The 18,896-nt window shown below is 40.4% G+C and overlaps 2 protein-coding genes across 2 annotated transcripts; both read left to right on the top strand.

Moving 5' to 3' along the window:
- The first annotated feature begins 1,049 nt into the window (after positions 1–1,049).
- xkrx (XK related X-linked) lies at positions 1,050–11,290 on the top strand. Its single transcript, XM_062426104.1, has 3 exons — positions 1,050–1,921; positions 8,309–8,571; positions 9,514–11,290. Exons 1-3 carry the CDS (start codon positions 1,566–1,568, stop codon positions 10,380–10,382), a joined length of 1,488 nt encoding a protein of 495 aa, XP_062282088.1. The 5' UTR covers positions 1,050–1,565; the 3' UTR covers positions 10,383–11,290.
- Positions 11,291–11,692: 402 nt separating this feature from the next.
- nox1 (NADPH oxidase 1) lies at positions 11,693–17,955 on the top strand. Its single transcript, XM_062425518.1, has 13 exons — positions 11,693–11,737; positions 11,943–12,038; positions 12,156–12,266; positions 13,100–13,184; positions 14,283–14,428; positions 14,576–14,757; positions 14,851–14,977; positions 15,178–15,270; positions 15,365–15,606; positions 16,960–17,122; positions 17,358–17,504; positions 17,619–17,743; positions 17,829–17,955. Exons 1-13 carry the CDS (start codon positions 11,693–11,695, stop codon positions 17,953–17,955), a joined length of 1,689 nt encoding a protein of 562 aa, XP_062281502.1.
- The last annotated feature ends 941 nt before the right edge of the window (positions 17,956–18,896 follow it).

The following is an 18,896-nucleotide window of genomic DNA, read 5'->3' as shown; positions in this document are numbered from 1 at the left end:
GCAGTGAGTAATAGAAATTAAACAATATTTTCTGATTGTTTCTCTGTTGTTTTCTTAAGCACAAATAAATAACCAACAAGCACTCAACAGATGATTTACTGTGATGATCTCCTCGGTATTTTCCCATTTTCATTCATTCAGTACATTTAACTCATGCAACAGTAAATACAAAGTTAACCCTGAGATGAGGAGAAACTCTGTGTTATCCATTCCAGAAAGAGAGGTAAGTGAAACTCTTTAGTCAGTGAGTGGCCCTCCACCAGTTTTGCAGGCCTCTGCCTTCTTTCTGTAGAGCTCAAATGTTAATCTTATCTTTTGTATTATTATTGTATTTTATTGAATGTTCATATACATATCGGCACATTTTAGTCTTAAAATCAATGACTCCAATATGTATAAAATACATAAAATTTTGTTAAAATTAAAGTGTTCAAATTGTGTGAGATGTTGATCTACTAAGCAGGATATTAGGCGAGAAGACATGTGTTAAAACAGCTTTCTGTTGGGGGTTTAAATTACTATATGTTGAAATAGCCACTGAATTAATATTTACTTAATAGCCTGTTACACCACTGTTTCACCTGTATTATACAATTTTATACAAAAAAGTGAGGTATGTTAAGTCAATGGAAGTGCATTCAAACTTAAGCATTGGCTCGGGCAGCAATTTTCTCCCATGCTGCTTCTCTCTCCTTAGCGGCTGCAGTGGTGTTACTTTTTTGTGAAATATATATATTTCACAAACCATATATGAGCATATTCACCACAGGCCCGCAAGAGCACCTCCAGCTCCAGAGGGGTGACGTAACTCGATCATTTTTCCTCAGCTGTTGCCATGGGGAGGGGGTTAGACTCAAAATGTGTTCAACCTCCTTCTTGTAAAAACCCCCTGATCTGTGCTGGTCCTGTGATGTTGTTCATATCTGATGCATCGGAGAGAAATGAGCCGCATCTATTATGCTTTCGATGTGTTTTGGGCTTTTGCTTTGGACGCCGCCGCCCATCATTTCCGCTTCCGCCACGTCTGCTTGATGATGACTTGACGCAGCTGTTGCATTGACAGCGCATGAAAAGATTGAAAACACGGGCTGCCAGCGGCCGCACAAGTATGTCGACACGGAGACACCAATCCTCAAACAGCCCGGGGTCAGACTACAGCTGGAGGAAACGTCGATGTGTTTCTTGAAGGGACAATACATATAAAGCTGGTCGATATCCGCCCTTGATGAGAATGAAGTGAGTGTGTGACTATGGGCTGAAGTTTCCCGATCCTGCACACTGACGAGCAGCTGCAGCGCTGAGATCACTGCGCACAGTGAGGTGGAGTCCTCCGGATTAAAAGACACATCAGACAAAAGAAAACCGGTGACGAGTGAATGAAAGCTGAATAGTTAACACAATGTGAACCAGAGATGATCAACTGGATGGAAACTTTGGAGACACAACGCACCAAGAGACGTGTTTACACAAAGTGATGTTTTTGGAGCACACAGTTCCGTGCGCCATCATCCAGCCACGTAAACACAGTTTTAGCACATAGATCAGACTTTGTAGGATATTTAATAATGTGTGAGGTGGCTATGGAGGAGCAGGAGAGGGAGATCTCGGACGCTGAGCCGCAGGAGCACAGCTTCGTGGCCGAGAACGGAGTCATGCTGGTGGTGAATCACAGCCAGGTCCGTGCGCCCCTCAGCGTCGTGTTGGCCACCGTGCTCTACTTGGCGGAGTTCATCTCGGCCGCCGTGTTGTGCAGCAGGTACCACAAGACCGACGACTCCATCTGGATGGGCTGCACCATCACCTTCATGCTGCTGCCCGCCGTGCTCATTCAGCTGACCCTCACCTTCATCCACAGGGACCTGGGTCGGGACCGGCCTCTGGTGCTCTTCCTGCACCTACTGCTGCTTGGCCCACTTATTAGGTAGGCAGGTGGGAAGTGGGTCAGGGGTAAAAAGTCATGGTTAAAGGGCAATTCAGTACAAATCATGTATATTTTGCATTGCAATTAATAGTTTTTAGATACTTAAATGATAAGTTAACAGTCAGTCCAAAACAGGTGCCTAAATGAACACTGATACATTTTTCTTGCTGTAATTTATTCCTCATGTTCATACTGGCCATTAAAGTGGTGCTCAGCCCAAAAACAGCCCTGGGTTAAAACAGTTAAAGGAGCTGTAGAGGGGGGCGTGTTGTTTACCAACTAACACAGTATGCCTTTAATAGTAGTATGCAGTATGAAACTGTTACAATGATTTAACTTGCAATATGCTAGACCAGGTTTAGCTGGTTTCTGAATTTGAAAAGTGAAAGTAAACAATAGCACTGTTAATGGCAAACACCACTACTGTGTAACATCCCCTTATGCTTTAAAGAAAGAAAAGTTATGAATGTGGGTTTTCATGATTCACAAATGTAAAAAAAATCGATTTTCTAAATGTTGAAAAAAGAAGATGATGAAACTCAACTGCAAGGGCGGTCCTGCACCTGGAAAGTCTACAACACACACATGCCCTGTGGCATATGTAACCTAAACCCTAACCTAAAACTACTCACAAGAGTTTGTTTCTCTGGCCCAACTAATCTAGCATTTACCTTGTGATCGTTCCACCACTTTGTTTTGTGGGACACAGTCGGTGTGATAGACTAGTCAGTCAGTGTGACATCCAGGTATTATTGGCTTTCTGCAGATTTACCTTTTTGTTTGCATACTAAATACTATAAGCATGTACTGCTAGTATTGTAGGTGGTTTGAGTTGCAGCTATAGATTACTGCATTTGAAGGCTTATCTGACATCAAAACAGTGCATAGTGGTTTGTAATACTCACAGACAGTATTTTACAACAGCAAACAATATTTACATTACTAAGTAATCCACCAGGAAAGTGCATTTGCATGGGAGATTGGCCAACACGGTACTTTTCTGGATGACATCGGATTGGGTTGTGACAAAAGATAAGCAGGGTTCAACTTTTTTGCTGGACGACCACTGCCGTGTTTTGTCGAGCCCTCTGCAGTAGCGAGCCCATTGCATCAACGTGCTGAATGAATGCGATGCCTGTGTTTTTTCATGCAGAGCTGATGTCTTTCTCGATGCTCCTTTTAAAGAGATCCATTTAAAGAGATCCATTTATAATGCACTTACAAGGTAAGTGATGGGAAACAAAAGCCATCACTTACCTTGAAACTTTAGCTGTTCAAATTAGTCTACTACTTTTAACTCAGCCAGTCATACAGGTGATTGTAGTAAGTTGTCTAAAACATGCACACAAACAAAAAAGCATTCATTTCATTTAAAATCATGAGAGAATCATGTTTTCCCAAACTTACTGTCCTATTAAAGAAAAAGTTGGCATTTTAACGTTAGTCCCTATAAATACAGAACGTACAGAGCAGTGCAGTTAATGAGATACTACTGGATATTGTTGTTGAGCATAAGTATTCGATATAAGTATTTAATATCGAAGATGATGCTGCAATAGTTTATCATAACAAACTGGAGTTGATATTTCAAAACGTAGATCAGTCTGTCAGCTGTTATCATCTTCCTTTTCCTATTCATCATAGCACTCAACAACATTTTATGAAACTGTGGATTTGTTAAGATGGACTGTTGCATTATATTAATTCTGGTTAAACCATGGAGTGTTTGTTTGCGTATTTGGCCGTCATTGACATCATCAGACTCTGGTTGGAAAACATAAACAGCTATGACGGGTCATAAAATCCACCCACATTATCTACTTAAGTGTTGAGTCAGGCTTCAATAAAAAACAAAAAACAAAGAGCTTTTCCATAAATATTCCTCAGCTTCTTTTAATCTGAAATCTCCCAAATAATGTGGTCACATCCTCTAGATCGAAGTTGAACCCCTGCAGTCGATACTCAGGAACCAGTCTGTCAAATGACGCCGCTGAGCTGGCATCCACCCTAGTAACACATACTTCACATTTATAGCTTGTATGCCACTCACTTGTATGACCTCATCTGAGGGTAATGGCACCCAAAGGCTTCTGTGCTGCAGAGCGGGCAGACAGCTGATCAGGCCTGGCCCGCTCAGAAAATTGCATTGTGGATGTTGCCGGAAAGGCTTCTGGAAATAACACGACATGATTTATTATGAGGGAGCAAGGCTGTGGAAATGCAAATGAGGCAGGTCAGCACATATTTAGTAAAAGGAGAAAAACAAGTAGATACTGAAACTGTCCTTGCTACGAGCAATTTAAAAGTTTAAAAACTATTTTAGTTGGGGGAGGTGCTCTGTTCAAATCCTGCTAACCTGTACTTCAGTTGATCTCGGCTGAGAGACCTGTTTGGTGAACCATGACTCATGTTTGAGGATGTAGGCGGAGACCTCGGCTTGAGTTCTCCTGAAATTCAAATCTACACATGAAACTCTGTCTTTTATTCTTACCCTCTCTATCTCTTTTTTTTCTCTCTCTATCTGAACTTTGATTTGTCAAGAGGGAGTATCGAGGTGCTGTGTAGAATTTACAGTAAATAAAGGGTGTGTTCTTTTTTTACAGGGCAAGAAAGAAGGAAGAAAAGAATGTAGGAAGAAAGCCTTGCAGTAGAGTGGCATTAAAAAGCATATAAATTACTTGTGCTCCATAAAATGAAACTTTCTAATCCATTTAGAAACTGCTGTATAGAAATAGATGAAAGATGCATCTTTGAGGGCTAAAGAAACATACAGGCAGAAAGATACAGGCCATCCAAAAGAGAGGATATGAGCTTATCTTCAATGCTGAGCCAGCAGTTGGACAAGGCAACACATGTAAACCGTGGGACCAGGGTCAGGCACAGGCCTATAATCATTCATTAACACATTGTTGATAAAGTCACATATGTCATAGAAGTGAGATGTAGTATTAAAGCTGAAAGAGTTGCTGTGGCCTTGAGTTTATTTGGCTGTAAGAAAACTGCAGAGCGGCAGCTGTATGATCGATTTTTTGATAACAGTCTGATATATATTTTATGTTCGCAAGATGAAGACATCAGGGCTCATATTTAACAAAGAATCACACTTAATAATGCTATAAAAAGAGAATTTAGGAATACAAAATGACATCCTAAAAGAAAAAAGAATAAGATGCATTTATTAAGTGACTTACTCCTACTTAACGTGAAGTGTTGGATTGACACTAAAACCGGTCAAACGTGGATTTACTCTTGTTGGAAATAAGCTGAAATGAAAACAAAAACAAAAGAAAAGAAACTCTGCTGCGGGTAGATGACAATAAATCATTGACGATAAATATCGTGCATTTACAAGTGCAGACAAGGAACACAAATGGAAAGGGATTTCAAACTAAATCAGTGCCAGAACGAAAAAGCAGTGTAACATCCTTTTGAAATCTCCCAAATCAATACTGATTCAGCTGACATATTATTCAACATCAACACTGATATTTTGTACAAAACATGTCATGTGTATTACAGCAATCTAGGATGAGGTCTTAACCGACCTAAGAGACTTGTGGGAGCATTTCTAAGTTACAAGAAATTTGATAAATAGCTCTTATTCTTATGTTTGCCTGCCTTGACTCCAAAGTTTCACTTTAAGCAGCTTGATAAATAGGAGTCCTGGACTTTGACACATTTAAATAAGTTCACTAAGGGGTCCTGGACACAGCAAACTAAACAAAACATATCTAACGTGTGTCTTGCTGAACACTGTAAGTGACTAAAGCCAAAAGCGGCTACATCTTTCAACTCTGACATATGTTTATGATCCTGCAAACTTCTCGCTACCACTGAAGAATGCTTCTTCTCATGCCAGTGATTCAAAACAGCCGTGACCATGAAAGGGCTTTCAATACGACAGTGAGCGTGTGCTACTGTGCTGGCTGCATATTTTAAAGTGGGCTTTGTGAATGCCTTTATCATTTGTTAACCTGAGCTGTAAAACTTGTAACGTTTGCTTTTAATTCATCCAGAAAGGCAAATATGGATTGTTATCATAGTACATTTCAATCTTCTTATTCTATGCTGCCTCAATGTAAACAAATCCTCGCTCCTCCTCCTCTTCCCCGATGGGAGTTTTCCTGTGTGGCTTGGGGATGGTGTAATTGCTGATCCTGTGACTCCACATTGCTGCTTTCAAAAGGGGAAGCTCCAGTCACAATTTACACAAATAACTGCATATTCAGATAGATATTTTTTTCTAATTATTAGTTGTCTGTAAAAAGTTAACGCCACACACGTCATTATGGAAACTATGAAGAGGGCGTCAGGCTATCTGCTGCAGGGTGGACCTTGTCTTGACTTGTCCTCTTAAGAAGGGACAGAAACTTCATAATTACTCTGTCAATCTGGACCTGTTTCAACACGTACAGCTTCTTGTTATTTTTGTCTGTTTTTGTTTTACTATCTCCACACATTCCCCACACAGTGGCCTGACTCATAATCCCAGGTGACCAAAACAGGATGATTTCGCTAAAGTGCTGCTGAAAGAATTTCCTGAACGCCGTGCTGAGAGTAGATTAGTATTTCAGTCGTGTGGCAGTGACACAAGAGTTCACTTTAAAGGCAGTTTGTCTTAGTTCATGTGATGTTTGCTGCTGTATTCAGGAGGAAACAGACCTCATGTTCACTTCAATTCAATTTCATTTATATAATTGAATTTTATATATAAATCAACACAGAAGGTATCTCAGGGCACTTTTCATATAGAGCAGGTCTAGTTCATTCTCATGTTCAGGATATGAATACAGAGCAGCAGCCCACACATTTCCTCTTATAAATCTATAGGATGCTGCCTTGGAAAGCCAGCTTATTGATTCTCATGGTTAATGCATTCATCAGTCATGCTGTCTTTTTCCTCTCAAAGTGAAATTCAGTCTGCCTCTGAGTCACTCTACAGAATCCTAAGTGCATGCTGGCTCGAGTTCAGTACGCTCATACTGCATTCTCAGCCCTTTGTGCTGCCAAATTTCCAGCAAAATGATGTCAGTAAATCAGGTTGTTGTTCCTTCTCCACAGTAGAGGTTGTTCACCCAGGCTGAGTGATCCTCGTCTGCCGGTGGCTAGCAGTCTGGGAGTGAATATACTATATTCAGAGATAGGGGCTTGCTTACAAATAACGACAACATTTCCCTCCCTGCCAACCTCTAATGTTTGAGTCAGACATAGTTCAGGGACCATTGCGGAAGCTTGACACACTGCTGTATTTGTACTGTAAGTAGAGACTATAGCGCAGTAAGTAGCAGCTGAAGCAACAGTGTAGCTGAAAATGCGTGACTGCTGACTCTGTAGTCTGTGAGGTCAGAGCAGCTCGACAGCACATATTTGAACCAGGGAGAAGTCAACACATCTAGGGATCCTTGAGCCTTATGTCCAAAGTTGGATATGCTGGTATTTTGGAACAAAAAGATAACATTCCTGCACAGTGATGTGAGATTTAGTGCAATAGTGAGACCCAGCAGAGGGCTGGGTGTATGTCTTGAACGCAGATGTGCAGCACTGGGAGTTTCAGGTCATTTTACTGAAGCCCTGTTCAGGGATTATAACACAGGTGTCTTGTTTTTGGCAGGTGAAGGCTTGCACTTCCAGTTTCGTTAGTCAGCTAGAACATTTGGTTCTGAAATTATTTACATTTTTATCATTGGTGTCAATAAAGCTCTTAAAAGTCAGCCAGGAACCAGTTAAATTACTTTTTTAATGTATAAATTATTCCATTTTCTCAACATTTGTCTGAAATTCAAATACTTTCCTCACTGTTAGCTGTGTCCACCTCTTGCACAGAAACCCCTTTAGGTAAAAAAAACATGTTTTCCTTTTCCTGAATGGAATTAGTTTCTCCTTGTGGCCAAACACAGAGACCATTTACCTTGAAACTGCTGAAGGGAACCACACCCTGAGATTTTCAGTTTATCCATTCAGGCCTCAAGAGACTGTTCCTATTCTTCTGACTGCCCTCTGGTGGAGTCACACCGTTATGTTACTGTTTGTTTAGCCGTGATTCACAAATAAACATGTTTATGATGGATCACTGACATGAAACTGCATTTGTAGGATGATTAATAGTGTTTCCTTCCTTCCTGAAAAAAACACTAATATCTAATTTTTAGGTCCTGGACTGAGAAAATGCAGATATTAACTCTGATTAACTATATTCTAATAATATTTTTGTTTTATAGCTATTGCCCTGACATAATCATAGAAATATAATTCTTAGTTGATGTAAAGAGAAAAAGAGGACATCATGATGTCCCACTGTAGGTTACTTCAACTAAATCTTAACATTGCACTGCCCTCTATTGGTGTGAAATATTACTCCACTCTCACTCCCTCTCTTTATTTCTTCAGGTGTTTTGAGGCCCTGGTGGTTTACTACAAAGCAGGTAAAAAGGAGGAGCCTTACGTCACCATCTCCAGGAAGATCAATCTGAAGAAGGGGCAGAAGACGCCCATGGAGTGGGAAATCGGCCAGTCGGAGCGCATCCTGGCCACTCACAGGAATGCCTTCAAACGCACTGCAGTCATCCAGGCGTTTCTGGGCTCCACCCCTCAGCTGACGCTCCAGCTGTACGCCAGCATCCAGGAGAAATACTTCCTCCTCCCCGTCAGATGTAAGGATGATGGAGGGGTCGGGGTTTAAGCTATAGAAGAGAATATTAGAATTGGATTATAATGTTTACTTGAGGTGATGATAAAACTCTCGGGTGAAACCAAAAGCGAATTCTTTAAGTCTGCGCCACCTGGAAATAATACTGCACAAATAAAAGAAAATGTCTCTGCCAGTTTTTTATTATATGTAAATTCAGTTTGGTATGGGTGGAAGATTTTTAAATAACCTCTAATAAACCAGTAACATGACTGCATTTCTCTTCACAAGCAGCCCTTTTTTTGGGAAAATAAACAATAAAAGATGTCCTCTGAATAAAGAATAAAAAAATTGCTTTTCATGTTAAGCTGATATTGTACATTGGTTAGGACAGGATAGTGAGGCTTTTCTGGAAAATAAACACCAGAGCTTCTGTGAGATGTTTGGATGTCTTTTACAAAGTATTTTTTTCCCTGGAGTTGCCCATGAACACAAACCCACAGAGGTTTATCTGGTGAGAAATTCAGTGTCCTTTACCTCCTTTATTTTTTGTTTTCTGGCCCCCAACTTTACTGCAGGTTTTAGAGAAAACCTGTGTGCTACCTGCTCAGCACCAAACAGCACAGCACAAATTAGATACTAGCAGGTGAACACAGGGGAGCATTTAGCAGCTAAAGCGCAGAGCAGATATTTCCCTCAGGAGGTGGTAGAGTGAAAAAACAGAGATAAAAGGAGAGTGAAAAATGAAGAATGAATGCTAATGTTAATTCTCAAATGTTTTAAAAGAATGTCAGTGTTGTATTTTCAGCTAGTTTCTGTTGCTCCCAGGTGGCCAAAACCATCAGATAAATCATGTTGAATACACAGCTCTGTTGGATTATTATAACTACATGAACCCTGTGCTGTAGTAACATGTTGATGTTGGTATTTGTGAAGTTTAATGACTGACTTGTGTCTGTGTTGGCAGTAACTCTGATGATCATCACCCTGATCTCCATCACATACGGGGCACTCGTGTGCAGCGTTCTGGCCATACAGATCAGATACGACGACTACAAGGTGCGGTTGCGCCCGGGTGCCTACTTGTGCTTGATTGTGTGGAGAGGAATGGAGATTGCCACCCGGGTCACTGCTCTGGTCCTCTTCAGCACGGCGCTCACCTACTGGGTGATACTTGTCGGCGTGGTTAACCTGCTTTTCTTCTTCTTCCTCCCCTGGGTGGAGTTCTGGTCCAAAAAAGGTTCGCTGACTGAGAACATTGAGAAGAACTTCTCTAAGCTGGGCACCACCGTGGTGCTGTGCATGTTCACTTTGCTCTACGCCTGCATCAACGTCTTCTGCTGGTCAGCGGTGCAGCTCGACCTCTCCCATCGAGAGCTCATTGAGCGGAAGCAGCACTGGAACCGCCTGGCCATGTACTATGGTGGCCGCTTCATTGAAAACTTCCTCCTCATGACGCTGTGGTACTTCTTCCAGTCGGACTTCTATGAGTATGTGTGCGCCCCGATGCTGGGCGTGCAGCTGCTGGTCTGCTACAGCTTGGCCGTGCTCTTCATGCTGCTCTTCTACCAGTTCTGCCACCCCTGCAGACGCCTCTTCAAGTACAACGTCCACGACTGCCTGGGCTGCGTCTGCTGTTGTAAACGGAGACGCAGGGAGAGAGGGGGGAGACGAGGGGAGATGCCCCCTTCGTACTCCACCGCTGCCACCATGGTGATGACGTTAGAGGAGCCACTGCAGCTGCTGGACCCCCAAAACTCACAACCCCCCGACCTCAACGGCCACCAGGAAGAGCGGGAGACAGCTATCGTTGATGACATTATGGAAGCTGCCTGAGAGGGGATTTTTTTGGGATATTCAGAAGTCATCTAATGTAGAAATGCATCCTGGGAGTAGCACAAGGCATGATGGTGCTGGTGCTGCAGGGCTCCTGAACAAAGTCTCGGCTGGTTCAACATAGAAACCAGAGTCATTTAGTGTTTTTGAGTGTCGGAGAACAAACTTTTGCCTTGTTTCTATGAAGTGTACAAAATTGAAATCATTCATGGTTTGCGAGGGATTTATTCCTGATGCCTTTTATTGGGGATGATTATGTACACTTAGGGCACCTTGAGGCCCCTGTAAACCAAAGAATGTAGCATGCTGAGTTATGCAGCAATGCACAAAGGCCGCCTTGAGAGAGCAGCAGCGGGTCAGGTAAAGGACTGAGCCAGGTGTGTGGGAAATGTGCCAACTGTGTCCCAACTGAAAGACTGAACGGGACACCCTCAGCGCACTTCCTCTCAGGGTTTTCACACCTTCCTATAACGTTTGCATCTGCACTAAATAGACTCGAACACAGCAGAAGGGGGAGGAAAAAGTCAGAAGAAGATATTTATCTTTCTCATACAGCTGCATACACCTGCTGTGATGAATGCCTTGTGTTGTTCACTGTCCGGTCTAGTTGCCTCAATTTAAAAAACAATAACAAAACAGGTTTTAGTTTTGCATAAATAAAACATGAAAATATTTGAAAAGATTCTGTCGAAAACAGACTTTTAAAGCCTTTAGCAAATATCAGGTGTGTGTCCTCTGTAACATGAAACTAATACAGAATTTAACCTGTGTTTGATGTTGCATTAACAAGACTGGTACTGAATGAGCTTCTGCTTAATTGAAGTGCTTTCACAGTTTTTCCTATTTTTTATGTGTTGTCTTGTTGGTTCAGTGCCTTGACTACTGTATTACTTGAAATAAATAAAACAATGTGATGTCAACACATTCAGTCTTTCTTTGTTTTTATAAAAATGAAATTCTTAAAAAAAGAAATGTATGGCCACCCGTGTTTTTTTCTTCTCTCCTATAAAACTAAATGCACCACCTCCCAGCCGAGCATAATTTCCCGTATGGTGTAACAGATAACTTCCTCATTCCTTACCTTTTTCCAACCTGAAAGGTGGAATGCGGTTAATCAGCTTCAGGACAGAAATCTGTCGCTTAGAATAACTGGACAGAGCAATATAACTCGCCGTGCGTTTTGTTTCCTTGTGTGTCGACACTCGCACACCTGCAGAGGAGGAGGGAGGAGTCCAGACAGCAGGGTATAAGATAAAAGGTGCAAGCAGGTTGAAGATGCAGTGAGGCTGTTGCGACCCGAAGAGCTCAACATGGGTAACTGGATTATCAACAATGGACTAACGTCCTTCATACACGTGAGTTTTTTTTTTTAGAATTGACACTGTTGAACTATAATGTTATACTTTACGCACAACCTGTTGCGCAAAATTGCCTTTTGTCCGAAAGAAAGTGTCCAAACTTTTGCACATACAGACTGATTAGGATTTTAACTGTTTTTTTTCTACAACAGAATGTGCTTTCGTGTTGTGTGATTGTATCATGGCCCTGCTGTGTTTGCAGGTGGTCTGGATGGGCATCAACATTTTCCTTTTCGTTTGGTTTTATCATATCTACGAGTTGCAGGACCGTTTTTTCTACACGCGTCATATTTTAGGGGTGAGTCAAAGAGAGAGGCCCAAAAACCTCTTCAGAGAATTGATGTCAGCTATGCCTATGATACTTGGTTCATTCATTTTTATTATACTGTCATGATTGTTATTATTGTTATTCCAGTCAGCTTTGGCCTGGGCCAGGGCTCCTGCAGCGGTCCTTAACTTCAACTGTATGCTGATCCTCCTCCCGGTCTGCAGGAACCTGCTGTCTCTGGTCCGAGGCTCCTTTATGGTAAGATGTTATTAACAGGGCAAGGAGCACTTAATACACTCCGTACACTGCCCTGATCTGTTCAGCAGAATATTTTCATATCGTCATACAACTATGTCTGGGAAACACATCCTTCCATTAAACCTCTTTTTCTTTTCATTATTTTCAATTTATAGACTTTTAAACATACATTTTCTTTTTTCTTATTATTTTAAGGTTATTTTTATTGTTATCAAATTGTTTTATTTATTATAACCTAATAGTTGAAGTTAGTGTCCTCCTGTTTTGTCAAACACTTTGCACTTCTGCATTTAAGGTTGTATAAAATAATAACTATTAATAATTACATAACTAAAAAATAATAATAATTTCCAATATTCAGGGATGGACTGAGTGTTTGCACATCCGGGAAAAATTATTCAGGTGCAAGAGAAGAAATTAATTCACAGTCAGATGCCGCAGAGGCTTCAATACATATGTGAGCAATGAAATGGGTTGAGATAGGTCTGTCAGACAAAACAAATGAACAAATGTGTTGAGATATATAGTTTATGAGCTTAACCGCATACAGACCTCACTGCTTTATACCCTGTGATTTATTATTATTAATATTACCTAAAGATGTTATGCCAATTATTGCCGATAAAGACTTTGCTTGAGGCTTTTGTCAGAGGTGAAACTCTTCCAGCTGCAAAATCAAACCCCACCCAAGACAATGCCTGTTTTACACACGAATTCATTAATTGATTAATTAATTCACACTTGTTCAGTAAGTTTTAGTGTCTACTCTGGGAAGATATTCTTTGAAATTAATTTTTGTTTTTATTTTTGTCTTCCTTTCTTTATCTGTTCAGTGTTGTGGCAGAACAATGAGGAAACAGCTGGACAACAATTTAACTTTCCACAAGCTGGTGGCTTATATGATCGGCCTGATGACAGGTGAGGTTATTGTTTCAGCTTTGACTTCAGTTTGTTTCATTTACAAAAGATGTTTCAGGTTAACCTCTCTTACAGAGATAGTTTGACAATATGTTTTGCTCAGAAACAGTGTTATAGTGAAAAAAATCAACTAAAATGGATCAACAGTGAAAGTTTTGTCAACATTTGTGTTTGATTTAGAGTTCATTTGTACAGTAAGCAACTTGTACATTTGGGGAAATGGGTCATTGAATCTTCATTCCAGGTTTTCTTGAAGGAAAAATAATAGAAAGGGAGAGGGAGACAGACAAAACATAAACTAAACAAATGTATTCACTTTGAAAGAGACATTTTTCTTAAACTGTGTGTACCTTCTGTTCTGACTACATACAATATGCTCTTTGTGCACAGTTGTGATGCGGAGTTTCTGCATTGTACACACTTGTCAGATGGGTATCTTATCATCATTAATCAGAGAATGTACTCAGAAGTGACACACATTAGTAGAAAAAAACTGTTCAGTCCATCCTGAGGGTGCAGTGAAAGTGAAAAGTGGAAAAATGATAACAAAACTTGTAGACAAAACAAATGTTTGCCCCTTTTTTCAAATACAACACAAGTTGTAAATTAATCTTTTCCCTCCCATCCACACAAAATAACCAGGTTCTGCAGCATTTTACCTACATTTTGTGTGTTTTCTTCTTTTATGATGTAAAAAGAAAAGTCCATTGTTATTTTCTTTTCAATTTATCTTGATTTGTATGTACTTTCTATTCAATGTGGACCCCAGGAAGAGTAGCTGTTGCCTAATATGGGGATCCTAGTTAACTAAACAGACTAAATACACACAAAGGAAAACATTTTTTTTAAAAAGGGTCATGGAGGTCAAATGAAGCCTAAAATAAATATTGACACAGGGTGTATTTGAAGGAGATTTCCCCTCATTTATTTTTAAAGATAATAGGACATCCCACCTCCCAGTTAAACTATATCACTGAACAAAACAAACTAAAAGTACCAGCTTTTTTTGTATTATTTTACCAACATTTTTTTCCAAACAGAAGTCAGAGTTCATGTGACAGCAGCACTAACCCGTTTCTCCTCTCTGTGCTCGGACAGCTGTTCACATGATCGCCCATTTGTTGAACGTGGAGTGGTACAACAACAGCAGACGGGGGGTTTATGACAAACTCAGCACTGCACTGTCCAACCTGGACGACACAGAAAACACCACCTACCTGAACCCCATCCGAACAATAGATGTTGTGAGTTCAGCCAACTTTGATGAAACTCTCTCAAAGAGTCAATAATCTCAAATCATTAGACAATTTAAGTCTTCTTCACCATCATCTCTCCTGCTCGTCTGGCCACATGATCACTCTCTCTTTCTTGTGTCTCAGGATCCGCAGCAGACGCCAACCTACTTAGTCTTCACCACCATCGCTGGCCTCACAGGGGTCATCATCACTCTGGCCCTCATCCTCATCATCACCTCCTCCATGGAGGTCATCAGGCGCAGCTACTTTGAAGTCTTCTGGTACACGCACCATCTCTTCATCATCTTCTTCGCCGGTCTTGTCTTCCATGGAGCCGGGTAAGAGAAAAGTCTCAGCTCTCTTCTTTATTTTAATGGAGTTTATTATTAATTATTGTAAGCATGTTTCACTTGTATACGTCCCATCTGCAGGCGCATTGTGAGGAGTCAAAATACAACTGTTCCGCCGCACAACTTTACCTTCTGTAAAGACCGCAGTGACGAGTGGGGGAAGATTCCTGAGTGTCCCATCCCTCAGTTTGCTGGAGGGTTTCCACAGGTTGGTCTTTCTTTTGTCTTTAAAAAGCTTAGAACATGCAAGTCCCTGCTGTCCAGCTTCTTTTACAGTTTTTATCACTGCTGCAAATATGTTAAAACTACTTATTTACTACCACTGCAAGCACAAGATAAAGATACAATAGCTGCACTGTGACTTATCATTTAATCACATTTTTGTTTTTTTTCTCCTTGTCCATTCAGACCTGGATGTGGGTGATCGGTCCAATGGTTCTGTACATCTGTGAGCGTGTGGTACGCTTCATTCGTTACATGCAGACAGTCAAATACAGGAAGGCAAGTTTGAGAAATTATTTTTGGCTCTTGATTTGTTTTGCAGGTTATTGTGCAACAACTCCATCTGATTCCAATGTGATTTTATCGCTTTCAGATCGTGATGCGGCCGTCTAAGGTGCTCGAGCTGCAGTTGGTGAAGGACGGCTTCAAAATGGAGGTGGGTCAGTACGTCTTCCTCAACTGCCCAGCCATCTCACAGCTGGAGTGGCACCCGTTCACCATGACCTCGGCCCCCGAGGAGGACTTCTTCAGCGTCCACATTCGCTCAGCTGGGGACTGGACCGACAAGCTCATTCACATTATGCAGCAGCTGCCAGAGGGGGCACAGGGACCAAAGTGAGTTCTTCTTCCAAAACAAGTCTACCTGCATGCTGTGTCAGTCCACATTATAAGATGGTATGATAGAAAAACAACAGTTTTACCCATTTAACTGATTTTTCTTTTCATTTTAGTAATTTAATACTGTATCTCATTCATTTTACAGTAGAGTGATACGTATGAGGTTTTATGTAGATCTGCTGCTGGCCTGCATAATGCCAACTTTTCTACAACTTCATGGTCAAACACTGTTTTACCTTCCATATATCACCCATAGTGGTCCACTTTTAGAAATACACATGAAAGCATGTGTAATATGTGGCTAATTAAAGTGTAAACTTTGATTTTGCTGGAATCTTTAATTAAGCCACTTACTGCAGGGCTGTGCACATATTTAGTTTGATCACTTTGATTCAGTAGTTTATAAAGTCTAATGAGCCACAAATTGACTAGAATAACTGTACAGGGATAGATGTGAACACCTCCTGCAAAAATGTCATTTTGATTAATTAAAGCGTTGTTACAATTGTCAGGCATGTGTGGCTGAATAACAAGTAGACTTGATTGTTGCAATGCCCTTTTACTACATCAATTAACAGGCTACAACTGAGTCAGATTACTTTGGCTCCCTGTAGCTTTTAGAAATTGATTTTGAGGCCCCTTTTATTAGATTACAAAGCTTTAAATGGCTTAGGCACTGCCTATTTAACCAAACTTTTAAATCCATATATTCCTGTACAAGCCCTCAGGTCCTCAAATACCCAACTCCAGTCTCAACATTGTGCTTAGAAAAATATCAGATGAAGCTTTTTCCATCTATGCTTCTAAACTGTGGGATAGACATCAGTGGTGTTCTTTAAAAATAGCTTAATTATCTAAAAATCAGCTTCATTAGCTTTTAATTGTTTTTTAAATTGTTTTTTTAAATTTCATTATTTGACAATCAAGTTTGTTTTACTTGTTGATCATGATTTTTTTTTAACTCTTGATCATTATTTGAAGCACTTTAAATTACTTCCACTCAGTGAATTGTGCTTTATGAATACATTTTGATTGATTGTCAACTAGCTGAGATAAAAAAATCTCACCACAGGGTCCAATTAAACAGCTGTTCTGAAGCTTTATTCACATCACATGATCTTCGTTTAGCTGATCAGTTGTAATTAAATTGCAGATGTTCAAATTTCCTTTTTTCCCGGAACACCTATTAAATGGACCTTGTGATAAGTTTTTCTTCTTTTCATCTGCTGTTTTAAGGATAAAAATTAACACAGGGAAAAACTTTTCTATCAGTGTTTGCAAATATTTTAAAGGCATTTTTTTTCATATGTGGTTTATTTACAATAACAGTGTATTTATTGTTTTCGTCAGAATGGGTGTGGACGGCCCCTTTGGCACAGCCAGCGAGGACGTGTTCGACTATGAGGTCGCCATGCTGGTCGGTGCCGGCATTGGAGTCACTCCCTTCGCCTCCATCCTCAAATCCATCTGGTACAAATTCAAAGACTCCAACCCGAAGCTGCGCACCAGAAAGGTAAGAAGCCAAACACCCGCATCTCATGTCTTCTTATGTTATCTAAACCTGTATATCCATTTCACCACACTTACATGCTGTTAAACTTGATTGATGGGAGACAGGCCCTCCTATTGTCTTTTTAAATAAAGAGTACTGTGTGCTTTCACAATGCATTCATGTTAGTGGACGAGTCATCAGCTCTTTTGTTAACGGAACATTGTGTAACAGTCCTGCTTCTACTTCCTGGTTACAGATATACTTCTATTGGCTTTGCCGGGAAACACACGCCTTTGAGTGGTTTGCTGACCTCCTGCAGATGCAAGAGAAGGAAATGGAGGAGAGAGGCATGGGGGATTTCCTCACTTACAAACTCTACCTGACTGGGTGGGATCAAAGCCATGTACGTGTGTGAATCAGCTCTCATGAGCTGAAATCCAGATTAACAGTGTGATGTAATTTAATTTTAAACTCAGACATGTTATCTCTCTATTTTTTTCCCCACGCTTCGTCACAGGCTACTCACGTGACGGTTCACTTTGATAAGGAAACAGATGTAGTCACCGGACTCAAACAGAAAACTCACTATGGCAGACCCAACTGGGACAAAGAGTTTGAACAAGTCCGCAAAGAGAACCCCACGTAAGAAAATCCCCTGTTGAAAACTTTAAAAATATTCTGAGTTTAGGCCTCTGAAATCTAACTAATCCCCTGCTGATCCCTTCAGGTCTGTGGTGGGAACGTTCTTATGCGGCCCTGCAGCTCTGGCGAAAGTCTTGGGGAAGAAATGTGCCAAATACTCAGACGTGGATCCTCGCAAGACCAAATTTTACTTCAACAAGGAGAACTTCTGAGCATTTCATCACTTCAGGAGTATCTGAAGACAGCTGATGATGACGGAGCTGCCTGGCAACCTGCTGGGTGTTTTGAGACACTTTACTGCAAATCTGCTCTGATAAAGAGGAAGGGAGGGTTGTTTTTTATCAACACTACTCAGGGACAGACTTTCTCTCTCTTTACATCTTTTAACATGAAAACATGAATCATTATGGCCTCATTAACCACAATGTTGGTACTTATTCTAATTTTACTGCTGAAATCATCGGAGCTCCTCCTGGTTTGAGACTTGCACAGGATTTGAGAGATTTTTACTGTTACTGACAGCAGGACCTCAAGGTGTTTTTTCTTCTTTTTTTTAGGGCTGCAACTAACAATGATTTTCACTATCAATTAATTTGTCTATTTTCCCAATGAACTGATTAAGCCTTTGGTCTAATAAATGGTGAAAACTTTTCCTAAACACCAAGAAGAGGTCCTTAAAATGTCTTTATTTAAAAAAAAAAAAAGAAGAAATATTTAAGAAGCTTGCATTTGGGCTTTTTTACTTAATAAATGACTCAGAATAATTGATCAATTATCAAAAAAGTTGGCAATTTAATAGATTAATCGATTGACTAATTGTTGCAGCTCTAATCTTTTCATTACAGGTTACACCGTGTAAAGAAATATCTATTTTGCATCAAGACATCAAAGAAACTGAATGTAATACTTTGTTTATATGAGCTGCATTTTTCAGCAGCAGCTTAACATGTTTTGGCATTTATAAGCATATATTTTCACCTCAAGCCTTTGATAAAATACTATGTAAATACTGTTGTTGTGTTCTTGAACAAATACATGTGAATGAGTGACAAAATCAAAAATCTATAAGTGAATGTGAGCTCTAAAATGTTTGAAATTAAGGCACTGGCCATGTAATCTGTAATTGTCATTTTATGGGTTAATGGGTCATGAT

This window comes from Scomber scombrus, chromosome 9 (genome assembly GCF_963691925.1).
Source record: "Scomber scombrus chromosome 9, fScoSco1.1, whole genome shotgun sequence".
In the NCBI taxonomy this organism is placed as follows: domain Eukaryota; kingdom Metazoa; phylum Chordata; class Actinopteri; order Scombriformes; family Scombridae; genus Scomber; species Scomber scombrus.
The sequence above is the reverse complement of the archived record's forward strand: the minus strand, read 5'-3'. Positions and strand labels throughout refer to the sequence as shown.